General features: G+C 43.0%; 2 protein-coding genes across 2 annotated transcripts; one reads left to right on the top strand and one right to left on the bottom strand.

The window, feature by feature from the left end:
• Positions 1-31: 31 nt before the first annotated feature.
• On the top strand, positions 32-2322 carry ATP5MK (ATP synthase membrane subunit k). Its single transcript, XM_059851901.1, has 4 exons — positions 32-159; positions 1059-1156; positions 1247-1342; positions 2201-2322. Exons 2-3 carry the CDS (start codon positions 1070-1072, stop codon positions 1337-1339), a joined length of 180 nt encoding a protein of 59 aa, XP_059707884.1. The 5' UTR covers positions 32-159; positions 1059-1069; the 3' UTR covers positions 1340-1342; positions 2201-2322.
• A 1120-nt stretch (positions 2323-3442) lies between these two features.
• On the bottom strand, positions 3443-13443 carry TAF5 (TATA-box binding protein associated factor 5). The gene is made up of 11 exons (XM_059851897.1): positions 12918-13443; positions 11552-11792; positions 10574-10889; positions 9738-9901; positions 9131-9266; positions 8507-8627; positions 8206-8335; positions 7007-7171; positions 5858-6035; positions 5537-5714; positions 3443-5264 (listed from the first exon to the last, which is right to left on the bottom strand). Exons 1-11 carry the CDS (start codon positions 13420-13422, stop codon positions 5047-5049), a joined length of 2352 nt encoding a protein of 783 aa, XP_059707880.1. The 5' UTR covers positions 13423-13443; the 3' UTR covers positions 3443-5046.
• Positions 13444-13496: the final 53 nt, after the last annotated feature.

Here is a 13496-nt window from a genome sequence, read left to right as displayed (position 1 = left end):
GCGCAGGCCGCGCCTCACGCGGAGGGGGCGGGGCCAGACCGCGCCCCGGGGGTCGCAGCCAATCGGGGCGTCCGGGGGCTGCGCGCGGCGCCCGCCGCCGCCATCTTGTGGGAGGGCAGAGGCGAAGGGCAGAGCGCGGCGGGGACGGCGGCGGCCCAGGTACGGCGGGGCGGCCCGGGTGGGGTCCGGTCCTGGTCCTGGTCCTTGTCCTTGTCCTGCCGCGGGGGCCGGCGGCTCTCTGCAGCGCCGGGGCACCCGCGACCTTCAGCCGCGGCGTGGCTCCCTCCGAGTCCCGAGCGCCGCTGCGTCCGTTCCCCGGCCCGACGCGAGCGCGGGGTCGCGGGTGTAACCGGGCAAGGGCACTGGGCTCCCCCGGAAAACAGGACTCGTGTTTCCATGGGGTGCGTTCCCCTCCTCGGAAGGGCTCCTCGGCCTTTTACATCGGTCAGGCACGAGAAAAGATGACCTTGGCTTCTGAAGTCTCTCCCAATAGCTTGTGGCACGTTTAGAGGAGCTGTTTCGTTAAGCTTTTTACCTGTGGCACAGTCAGCTAACACTTACCTGGTTATACGCCAGAGATACCGCTGCTGGATTGGCTTAGATAAGAGCTGGATGACACACAGGAGCTGTGTTAGTGACTGCGGCGCAGTTCCGAGTGTCTGCTGCGGGGGACCGAGGCTGCAGCATCTGCCGGGCTGGGGATCTGTGTCGGGTGTGGGGTGCCCCTGGGGGGAGGCAGAAGATAAGCAACAAATGTTTGTCCAAAACATGGCATCCTCTTCAGAAAAATATATCTCTAAACATTAAAAAACCACTGTGCTTTTATTGTGCAATGAACCCTTTATTTGCTTACCTGCTTCCATCACCTGTTTTGTACCTCAAGAAAGAATGCTCTGGATGTGCCTACTCCTTATGTTTATCCACTAGTTGTCAAATGTCCTGAAAGCAGATTTGGGAGCAGACAATGGAATTATGTGTGTGGAGATGAGTTTGGTTTTTTCCTATTGATCCTGTCCAAGTGACATTAAATTAATTCCCCGTCCTGTACTGTTTGTTAGGACAAGCAGCCATGGCTGGCCATGACTCGGGATCTCAACACCAGTTCACTGGATTTCAGAAGTACTTCAATTCCTATACCATCATAGGCAGGAGGAATGTATGTATTAAGTACCTTGTTTTGTAGTCTTGTATAATGGCGTTTTCTGGGGCTTAGACTGAAACTAAATTTAACTTTTCTGTTTTCCAGTATGTAATAGCAACGTACACAGGTGTTGCGCTCCTTATCTTGTATTTCAAGTTTAGGCCTAAGAAGCAAGCTCCTGCTGTGACAGATAAGTAAAAGGTAAGTGGCTCATGTTCCTCCAAAATGCTCCAGTGCCAGGTCAGGAAGCAGTGACAGAGGACTAGTTGCCAGTAATACAGCATAATGAGAGACAGAAACACAGGCACATGGACTTCCTGGTTACCATTTTAAACCTCAAATAATCTATAGCATTGACTTATTTGGGGGCATTCTGAATGAAATGGGTTATTAAAGAGAGTACAGAAAGTGAGGGATACAGTGTTCTTGTTCTTCTGGCATGGTAAATGGGACTAGGGATGGGATGCAGGGAGGAAGAGTAAGCAGGGAAGGAATAACAGAAGGATGTTGCAGCAAGACACATCGAGCTTTGCCTACAAATATTAGCTACCTCTGGTCTGCCCTTTTGCTGTAAAATAGTGATAACTTGCTTTGTAGATTATTGAAATAATGAAGTAGTACTTAAGGACTTATTTCTTGACTGTATTAAAATTCAAAGTAGAGATTAATGCAGTCTGTTAAGACCTTCATTTGAACAGAGTACAGGAGCACCATATGATGGAACTGTGCATGTTGCACACATGATTATTCAAGGCCTGTGCAGAAGTGACTGGACTTGTATAGCAACAACCAAGTGTTACAAAATTTTGGGGTCACTTTCAAATAAAGAATTTTCACCAAAATGGCATTTTGGCAAAATCTATGGGCTGTCTTCATAGTCTGAAGAAAGGGGTATAAAACAATAATAAAATGTTCTGTGTTAAGGGAACGGCAGACACTTCTTCCTTGGTGTGCTGAAATCTGGCTGCTTGTAGCTAAAATAGTTTGGGCTTGGGGTAGGGGGATGCTCAGTTAACATCGTGCAAGAATTGCTATGTTTGACCTTTCTTCTCTTGGCAGGTTCCTGGCATGTCTGAACCTCCAGTCTATGTCAGTGTAATGCAGGCTGATGACCTGTTGTGGCTAATAAAATATAAATAATTACTTGTTTTATTGGAAATATGAAATGATCCAAAAAGCTAGATTGTGGTACTTCTCATTTTTCCTCCTTTGTCAAAAATAGTTGCTTGTAGAAGAGATGGAGCCTCTAATTGTGTCATTACTGTCTTAACTCTGCTGCTGTTGTAACACATCCTAAGGTGTTCTGAGCACCAGGCAGTAACCTAGGAAGGACCTCAGGGCTATTACACTGCACAGGGCTTGCAGCTGATCCTAGCATCTCCACACGTCCATGTCACAGCTTGCATGGTTTGCAGCCATCTGGTTGCTCCCACTTTTTGCATTCCAAGCTAGCAGCTTACATGGAAACAGTGGCATCTTCTCCCTCAGTTGTCTGTATTTTGCACAGAACCTCTTTGGTTTTGATGGAAGACCTCTGAAAATAGGCTGACCCAGTTGTGGTATTTGAGCTTTTTCTGTTACTGGTTTCTCTTGCAGAGAGAAGGAAAATGGCTTAGCCTAGTAATGTTAAGCACCTGTAACTCTCCACATTCATAAACAGTGACCCAAATAGTCCAGTGATTACTTTTCCTGTCTCTTGTGAAAGGACATGCGCTACCACAGTTAGGTGTGTGCAGCCTCTTCCCTGCCCAACACTCAAATGTGTCTATTGCATTCTCCACAGTGTCCTTCTATAGCTCAGTTAACACTTTGTACCTTCCTTAGATGTACAGTCATGCTGATGTGGGAATGTGATGGTTTCTGCCAGCCAACCATGCCAAAGCTTTCAAATAGTTTACTTCCCAAACTGAGGGCAGCAGGAGGTAGGAATGGTTGCTGGGAAAATTAATTACAGGGTCTTCATGCTCCCCCTACTTCATTTTTACTTAAAGCCATTTTTGTACATGCTGTGCCTGCTGAACAAATCTGGTCATCTTTCCCTCCTGAGTGTTTGCAGAGATGGCTTCAGCTGTATTTAATCCCCTACTAAAGAATGATGGCTGTTAAAGTATAATAATGGCAGGAGCTAGAATCTGTAGTCTTCCTTTAGAACAAGCTTTATATGCAACGGCTACTCATCAACTTAAACATTTCTGATTACTTTGTTTCTCTTAACAGAGTTGTCACAGTTACAAACTGCTCTTGCTTCCATTCCAGCCACGAAGGAAACTAAATATCTTCTTGTAACATATAAACACAAACTAAGTGGTTTTAGTATTTATTATATCAAAAGTATAAAACTGTACAAAATACAAAGGCAGAATGTGGCAGTGTTTTCTTTAAGCTGTCAAAAATTGTACTTAAATCTAACTGGTCATATTGAGAGCTAGGAAATTTTGTTGAGGTATCATTACACACAAAAAAAAAATCAAAATAATTTTTACCCTTTTTCTTAGAAGAAAATGTCTAGGGAGCTTCCTAGTGAATTTTCCACACTTTATTTTGATGTATAATGCCTGCAGTATACCTTGACTCTGTTAGAGCAAACAAGAGATGAAAGAGGAGGTAGTTCTCCATTTACTTTACCTTAGAAATGACAAGTCTTGTTTTTATTTTCACTAGAGAGCCAGTAGATTGTTCAAGTGTCCAAGTCCTTACTGTGAAGTAATGAGGAACATAAAACAGATTTCTCTGCAAAAATCTTATAAGAGATTAACAACAAAAACCAACCCAAACCCAAGCCACACTGGCCCTGGCCTTTGGTGGGGTGGTTTTGGTTCAGAGACACAGACGTTCTTCCCAGTGTTCTGCATGTTTTACCCTTCTTTAAAAATAAAACACAGCTTTATTGGTAGTCCAGGAGGACTCACTGGGTACAATCTTTTTGTGGATAGGAATTGTCACTCAGCAGACCAGCTGGCCTTTCAAAAGCCAACTGACTGCACACTTATCCTTTCCTGCTGCTGTAATGTTTCAATTTCTTGGCTCACTTTACTGAGGTTTTTTATGTTAAACCTTATGCAGAAAGGATACAGGTTATTAATGTTCTTTTACACTTAATACAGAGTAAAGGGTTTAAGTCCACTTTTTTAATAGTGACTATTTCAGTTGTGCCTCAGTTCCCCTTTTTTATTTTCTCATACAATAAAGTATGAAAGTAAATAAAGTTCACATTGCGCTTCTGGTTGCTTATCACACTGACAGCACTGGCTACCTTTGAAAACAGTAACAAGATCTGTGTTTCTGACACCTCAAAAGACACAAAAGAGTTTGAAATCTTTTCAGGACTTAGTACTTGGCTGCATAAAAACCGTGCACGGAGCTTGGCGGCAGTTCCCCGCAAGCATCGGCTGCCAGGCCTGCTCCATCAATGCCCTGGTTGCTGCTATGATCTCACCACGCCTGCTGCCCAGCCCAGGCTGTAGTGAATCAAACTACATTCTTCTTTCCTGAAAATGGACAGTTTTGCTTGTGTTTGAGACTGATGAAACATTTGCTATACATAAATTAAGTGCTTTAAAAAAATCTGAGAACACATGTAAAGGCTGTTAACTTTTTACAAGTTTCAGCAGAGCTCAGTACCACCTCTGGGAAGAGATGGCTCATTTCATATGTACATATCTGTTACCAAAAGCACCACGATCAGTTCCTTCTTTTACAGCCACAATGTCTTGTCAATCTCCAGCATTTTCAAACTGCAGATAAATATGAAACAGCAGAACTGAGAGATGCTGCTTGCATGAATTACAGTTTCATACTCCTTGCAATGGACTTGTGGGATCCTTCTGTTCAAGACATTCCCTCTTGTCTCACATCCTGAGGTCACTACTGCAATGACTTGGCACAGTCAGTCTCAGCTTCCTGATCTACTGTGAGCTGTAGGCTCCTGCAGCCAGCAGCAGGTTCCTGCGTGTGAAATGGAGATGAACAACTGGGGTTGATTTAGTCATGTATGTGCCCAGTAGCAAGTCCTGTGAGTTTTCAGGCAAATTTATGTGTCCAGTGGCTGTAGTAAAGTCATCAGTTTCTAAATCTTCAAATGCCTTCACAGCATCCCACAGACGAACTGTGTTATCCATCGAACCTAAAAAGAAAAAAAAAAACAGTTTAAAGTATTTTGTTATAAAATAGAATATAAAAAATGGTTCTGGGGAGCAAGTTAACAGAAATTAAAGCTCAGAAAGCAAAAGACTATAGCAAGCCTCATACAGCATACTGAATGCACACATAAAAGATACTAGTCCTTGCTGCTTTTGCTAAGCAAGTGATTGTACTTTATCTTTCTCAATTTAAGGGACTAATCATATCATTCCTCTTTAGAATTATGGACACTTCACTGTTCCTGGTGAATTTTACCTGATGCTAAAATCTCCCCATCCCTACTGAATCTGAGTGCATAGATAGTGTCTGTGTGCCCTTTCAATTCGCCAACCATCAAGCCATGTCCAATATCCCACAGCAGAACTCTTCCGTCTGTTGCTCCAGTAGCCAGGAATCGTCCATTAGGAGAAAATGCCAATGAATGAATTGGTCCCTAAAACAGACATGGGGAGGCAGCAAAACAAGTTAATTAAGTCTACTCACATTCAGTCAGTCAAGCTGTGCTCAGAACAAAACTGTTTACAATCTCAGCATAGAAATAAAATCACTTTCACATTGTCAGTGATCTGCCTTTACCTTATGTCCAGTGAATATTCTTACACAATTCCCATTCAAAACATCCCAAAGCCTTATAGTCCTGTCTGCTGAGCCTGTTGCAATATAGTTGGAGTTTGGATGAAATCGGGTACACGTCACATCTGCAAGATGGCCAGCAAAGATCCGTAATGGCTGGTAGTGATCTGTTGCCCACAGACTGAAAAGAAAAGCTGTATTAATAAAAGAACCCTAAAGAAGTTCAGTCTCTCTATCTGTTGGAGCAACTCTTAGAGGAAGCCACAAAAATTCTCAGAGAGCTGAACTACCTCTGCAATGAGGAAAGGATAACAGTTTAGCCTGGAGAAGAATTGGCTCTGGGGAGACCTTGTTGTGGCCTTTCACTTCTTAAAGGGGGATTAGAAGAAAGATGGGGACAGACTTTTTATCAGGGCCTATTGCAACAGGACAAGGGATAATGATTTTAAACTAAAGGAAGGTAGATTTAATCTAGATATTAGGAAGACATTTTTTACAACGAGGGTAGTGAAACACACAGGTTGCCCAGAGAGGTGGGAGATGCCCTATCCCTGGATATATTCAAGGTCAGGTGGGATGGGGCTCTGAGCAACCTGATCTAGTTTAACATGTCCCTGCTCATTGCAGGGACATCTTAAACTAGATCAGGCTGCTTAGAGCTGCCTGTCGTTGCAGGCTGTTGGACTAGATGGCCTTTAAAGGTCCCTTCCAACCCAAACTGTTCCATGATTCAATGATTGGTTGCACAATGAGAAAAAAAAAGTAATTGTGGAGTGATTTCTTATGGGTCAGTTTATTGAATTAGGGTGTTTTTTTGAAAAATATACTCTTTAGAATGGAGAAATAAAGAATATTCTGTCAAACTGTTCAACAATTAGAGGAGAATACTTCTAATCAGAGGGTCACTTAGGAGGACATAATCTCTTTAGTCATCAGGTATTACTAATGTGTGTTGAAAAGATAGAAAAAACATGAGATAATATAATGTGTGTTGAAAAAAAAAAATAAAACCGCGTTAATATTTATTCAGTATTTTAACTGACATAAAATTTATTTTGAGTAATAGAGTGGGCAAGGGTATATCAGCTAATGAATTTCAGTGTTGATCCACCGAAAACTGACCCAGACAAGTAAACACATGCAGTTTCTTACCGAGCCACTCTGTCATGTCCCCCAGACACAAAGTAATAACCATAAGGAGAGAACTGTGTATCCCAAACTGGATAATTGTGTCCTTTATATCCCACCAAACACGTGAATGTTTGGAGACTCCACAATCTCACAGTGCCATCCTCAGAACAGGACAACAGATAGTTCCTGTCACAGGAGAAAGTATAGCATATAACATATCAAACTCACACAGGGGCTGTATAAATATTGCATAAACACTGTGAAATGTCCATGAAGTGTCCCCTCATCAGCACCAGTTTGGCATGTCACCCATAAATCAGCATTTCAGTGCAGTTAGCAGCAATAACCAATTCAAGCAGAACCCAGTCCTAGGCCCTTATGCAAAAAAAGAGATGATTTTACATTGATGATTAATTCTGATGGCACTTAATACTGAGGGGAAAAAAAAAAACAACCAAAAAACACACCATAGAGGAGGTCTTTACTCAGGAATTCCTGTTACAGGAAAAAATGGCTAGTAAACTGCCATTAAATGCCACTGTATTATTTTTCTAAAAGATCTTCTATTACAACTCTGAACAAAATTTCATTATTCCCTGAAAGAGAATTCATATCATGCTCTCATTCTCAATTATAATTATAGACTTGTACAATATTTGTTCCACACAAAGTTTGTTTCTCAGCTGTGTTTCTGTGGTGGCTGTTTCCTGACTAAACACAAGTAGAAGCAAAACCTGAGACATTTAAACCTCTTTTCCACTGTCCAGACTCCCATCGTTACACAAAGGTTTAAATTTTTTTATTTTAAAGATACTATTCCATACATTCTGAAAATAAAGTCTCAAGAGAATATGAGAAAGTTGAAGTACAATGATGTGCTTCAGAGACTTTAAGTTTTGCAACACTCTAAGTTAAATCACTGCTGCAGTACTTTTCCTCTCTATGCATCACTCCGTTAAAACCCAGCTTAAACTAAAGTTTGCAAAACTAGTTTTGTCATCTAAGTCCTAAATCTCCAAAATGGTGCTGCTATAGTTGATTTCAATAGTAGCTGACAGAGCTCAACACCCTGAACCTTATGAGCTTTACAGAGTTTCTTACGAGCTACATGAGCAAGAATTGCTTTAACCTGAAAAAAGCTGCATTAGGACTACGTTCTCATTCAGGAGCATGCAATTAAAACTGAAGACAAGCAAACTAGTTAGCTTGTAAACTTTTACCTATCGGGACTGAAGCTGGTGCCATAGACAGGTCCACTGTGACCATATAAAATCTTCAACTCACTTGCTGTTTTCTCATCCATGATCCTCTCCAAGACATCATCTGATTCTTTGTCAATGAGACTGAGGTCTGCAAGATTTGAAAGTTCAGGTATCAGAATAACTGTCAGAAGTTCAAAGATAAATGTCATCATGACATCATCTTGGTTAAGTATTGAGATTTAGAAATGTTTGCACCGTATCCAGTACACAAATGTCACAAGTTATTTATGCTCCTATTAAGTGTTATTGTCTTAATTACCTGCAGCTGTTTTCACACTACGTAGCTTTTTTGGAGTCACGGACCACACTCTGACAGTAGAGTCAGCAAAGCCTCCTACAATCATGCTGGAGTCATCTGTAATATCCACTGCAGTCAGACCCTACACACAAAATATCCAGTTATACTGTTTGAATCTCTCATTATACATTGGAAATATTACAAAATCCTAAAAACTATTAGAAAGGTAATTTGACTCATTTATAAAAATAGCGAGAATTAGTGCAGGATAAACAAAAAAACACATAAATTTTTGCCCCATTAAAAATAAAGGTTTATGTATGAAGTACAGTCAGAGCTGACAAACATATTGCTTTCTAGTACTCCAGTGCAAAACATCTACTGTGCTCTATAGGAAACACTTAGGACAGGAAAAGCAAAAGAAAGAATTATAGTAAAATCCAAGCAAAACCAAGGAACATTGAAATTTTATAGTTTAAGGAGTCTTTGAAGAGAATTTTGAACATTTTGGAACATAAACTTGGCAATGTTTAATCCGAATACTCCAATTACCCTTGCCAACACTGTTACGTCTTTTTTCTTTAGCAAGAGTGATGCTCATAATGTTTATCCCCTTAGCCCTATTACACAAACTCTTTTACCAACCTGGTAAGCATTAAGGAATGTGTAGAAACAGATGGAGGGCAGGCACTCTGGCCCAAGACGCACTCGCCTCGCAGCTTCCTTCATATTCATTACTTTATCCAGCTTGTCAGAGTCTTTCAGTTCTGGCAGAGGAATTCTACAAGAAGCACACATTTTTGCAAAGTAAAAACACCTTCCTTACTGTTAATCCAAACAAAGTGAAATGTTTGCATGAAACCTCATACCTCAGTATTCAAATAAGAAACAAGAATTAGAAAATATGAAAGACTATGTAGAAGACTAACTGATGAGAAAGAGAGCCAGTAGCTTTCAGAATTTCAGACAGGTACTGGAACAAGATAAACAATTGAGTATGACCTGAAAAGATTAGTGGTAACCAAGTAAAATTTCATCAAATGTCATTCAAAGGGAAATCTAGGTTGACTTGATGGGCAATGACAGAGGGTTATATGCCAAGGGTTCCATGACCTCCCTTAGAAGTCTTACAGCTAAAGCTGTGTACAGCCAAAATAGCCAAAATTATAAAACTGCCATTTGAACAGAGATGCAGATTTGGCTTGACAAGACTGGATTTTAAAAACTTCTCTACACATTATTTCCTTGGTACCTGTTTTGGGGAGGAGCATTAGGATCCTGTTTTTTACTTTTTGACCCTACATTATCTTTTTTAGGTTTTTTCTTCTTTGGCTTTCCTTCTTCATTTTCTCCTTCTTCATCTTCATCATCCAAAGGCACATCAAACTCTGGTTCTTTCAATAAGCCAAAGAAAACCTACCAGCCAATAAAAAAAAACACACAAGACAAAAAAGTAATTGCTGTTCTTACTGAAAACCAGATTTTTTAATGGTAACTTTTCAATGTAGTAATCCAAGCAATAGATCTGCCCCTTTAAAGCTGCTCTGTTTAATATTACAGCATATATTACTGCTTGGCCCATAAGGAATGTAGTACATTTTCTTCTGGTTTACCCAGCCAACTGGGAAACTTGATCTGAGCAACTCCCACCATCTAAGTTCTCCCACCATCTCTTAGTCCTTCCTTAAAGTGCAATCTGCACCCTGCCTCATTTATTTGTATAGTACTGTGGTACTACACACACAACTCTTCTAGTAACAACTGGTAGCAAGTCAAAATTACTATCTGTTGTACAAAAGAGGAAGCCAAATATTCAAGTGCCCATTTTAAAACTTCAAAGTAATTAATGAATTAGTTTAAGTTTAGTTCAGTGGGCTGAACAAGGATTGTATCTCAAAAGGATTCAGCAGTTTCGTCCACCTGACAGCAATACATCTTGATCTCTCTACTTCTGTCAACACCTGTTTGTACAGTTCTCTTCCTTTGTTCTGTTCCTGCTGTCTTTTAAGATCTCAAGTTATGATTGCCAATCTATACTAAGAAAAAGCAGGGAGATTTGCAAAAAGCACAACAATCTTTGTCTCCTACCTTTGCTTTATTAGCCTCTCGTTTTGCCTCCCCGGCCAAGCTTCCAACCATAGCATCTATCTGTTGTTTACTGCGAGGCATTCCATCAAAGATATCAATGTAAAGATGCTCCTGAACAATGTTCCAGATCTGATTGTTCTGCTTTTCCTGAAGATGCCTCTTCAGGAGTTGGTAAGAGTCACGGGAAATGCGTAGCACAAACTTGCTTGTTCTGAAGTCCAGCATGGTCTCGTTACCTTTCATGTGCTCTTTTTTGGTTAAGCTCGACAATACACGCAGGTCATCCTGGTAATAGCACTCCTGATCCCCATGAAATCTATTGAAACAATTTAAGATATGGTAAAAGGTTTAGTCACTCAACTTGCTATAAAATAGTTGTGGCAAGGGACATTTTAACTATTTATAGAACCATTGGAAGGGAAACAAAGTTATACTTTTGGATTGAAGTATTTCACAATTGGTCTGAATCCATGAAACAAATTAAATTATATCTTCTTCTCAAGTGATACACAAGTGAAACATAGTAAGAGTACAGAAAGTTATAGATTAGCCAGAAATTAATTTCTTTAAGCTCATTTGAAGAATTTCAATGTACATCCTATGATATCAGCAAATACTTATAGCATTCATTATTTGGCATCTCAGTGCAATCTTCCGTGACAAAAACTGACCCCACAATCTTTCCTTAAAGATGCAGAATCTCTTAATTGATACTTCTGCAGCAAGAAGCCCATCAGCGCACCATTAACATGGTTCAAACTCTGCACGGTTCACTAGTTTGCACATCTTTCTAATGGGAGATTGGAAAAGATTTAAGAACAGTTACTACAACCCATGGCACTGTTACTTGAGATTTCAAATCTCTTCAACTTTAGAGAAGTATAATACATACACATGTATAGGTATATAAATAGCTCACAGACTTAGCCAAAGTAGCAAACACAAAATAACACAAATGTACAAATGAAAATGAATTACCTTTCAAAAAAAGACTTTGCCTCACTCTCATGTTGATTGTAGACCAATTCCAAGTACATGTGCACAAAGAGAGGATAAAAGAGCTGAGACAACTCTGCCCGATGGCAGTCCAGGGAGCACTCGATGAAGTGTTTCAGGCCGCTGTAGTACTCCTCGTACAGCGTCGGGTCCCCCTGCTGGTTGTAGGCCGAGAGCACCGCGCTCACGTCCGGCTGGTCCTCCACAACCACCGCGCCTCCGACTGCAAAAGCACCAGCCAACAACAACAGCTGCTCAGACAGTCTGCAAGAGCCAGCAAACAAACAGTGGCCACAACCCCCTGGTCAGGTGAGCAAAACACGTCCTGTGCCCATTCAGCACCAAGTCTAAACAATACAGGTGAGACCATATTGGTCCAGCAGCCGATTCTCTCCAGCAGTTTTTTGGGCTTTCCCTGCCAACTGTTGTCCACTTAGTGCCTAATTCAGCCAGGATTTTAAGTGTAACGGAAGAAGCCACTGTCACCAGAATGAGTTATTTTACTGCTAGGGCTAGAAACGAGGAGCAGAATGCAAGAAATACCCACTATAATTATTTTGCTTCCAGTAAATAAGCAAGTAGACTAAGTGAGCAATTCACTAAGACCACCACACAAACATCACAGAGCAGGGACACTTAACACTCTGACAGTTCTGTTCTATACAACAGTTTTTACACACTTCCATTGTTTTGTCTTTTATATAAAAACAATAATATCCGCTGATGTCATGAACAAGTTGACTTTATGCTGTACACTCACTGGAACTCAGAGTAGCAGTTTCTGAAATTTCATTATTCAGTAAAGCTGCCTCACAGAACACCTTGATTAACAGCACTTAGAATTTAATTATCCAAAGAACATCTCAAGTACTCAAACTCGATAAGAAATGCAGAAAGCTTCGCCTACAAATATCCCATGGCTCCTTCACCAAAACGCAGCCTGTACATGAGACCTCTGTTCTCATCCCTCTGGCCAGACCCGGGACAATCCCCACTAACTACAATGAAACCTTCCTGTTCCCGCTACTCGATCAGTTGTGATGGGACACAAATACAAGAGGGAGCACTTCTCGCTTCACATTGCTCCTTGCAAATGCGAGAGACACCCTGTCCTTGGTCCCTTACTCGAGGAGACACGGATTTCTCCACGGATTGTATGGAGAAATGAGACATCCAGGGACCTCCCGGAACGCCGGGGTAGACGCTCGGTGGCACCGGGAACCTGACACCGACCCTTGTGTCCCAGCATAAGGGAGAGCCGCCGAGACCGCGAGCAGCACACGGGCTCCACACTTCCCGGGGTTCCCGCCCAGAGGAGGGGCCGACCCCGCAGTCCGGCGGGCCTCACCTTTCCCCGGCGGCACGGCGGCAACTGCAGCCACCCCGGGGCTGGAAGTCGCGACAGTGGCGACGTTGCCTCCTATGGCGACGGCGGCAGCGCTGGTGCCCCGGCCGAGCAGCGCCTCGCCCGAGTCCGCGTCGCTGCCGGAGCCCCCCAGGAGGCCGGCGCTGGCGGGGCTGAGGGCGGCGGCACCCAGGTCGTCACCGAGCAGGCGGGCTTCGCGACGTAGGATCTCCTCGGACTCGCGGAGGTTGCTGCGCCGCAGGAACTGCAGTACGGCCACAAGCGTCTGCCGGTCCAATGCCGCCGGGGAGGCGGCCGGGCCCGGCGCTGCGGGCTTCGGGGGTGCCGCATCCCCACCGGCTCCCGCCGCCTCTCCCTCCGCCGCGGCGGCTGGGGCGGCGGCGGGAGCGGCGGCGGGAGGGACCGCGGGAGGTGGCGGCGGCGTCCCCGCTTCGGGGTCCGGCTGCACCGCCGCCACCTCTGCCGGCTCCTCATGCAGCGCCGCCATCTTGCGCTGCCTTCCATTCGCCGGCGGCGCACGGCTGCCGCCAGGCGCGGCCGCCCTTGCGACAGTGAGGGCAA

Source organism: Haemorhous mexicanus, chromosome 7 (assembly GCF_027477595.1).
Source record: "Haemorhous mexicanus isolate bHaeMex1 chromosome 7, bHaeMex1.pri, whole genome shotgun sequence".
In the NCBI taxonomy this organism is placed as follows: Eukaryota; Metazoa; Chordata; class Aves; order Passeriformes; family Fringillidae; genus Haemorhous; species Haemorhous mexicanus.
The sequence above is the reverse complement of the archived record's forward strand: the minus strand, read 5'-3'. Positions and strand labels throughout refer to the sequence as shown.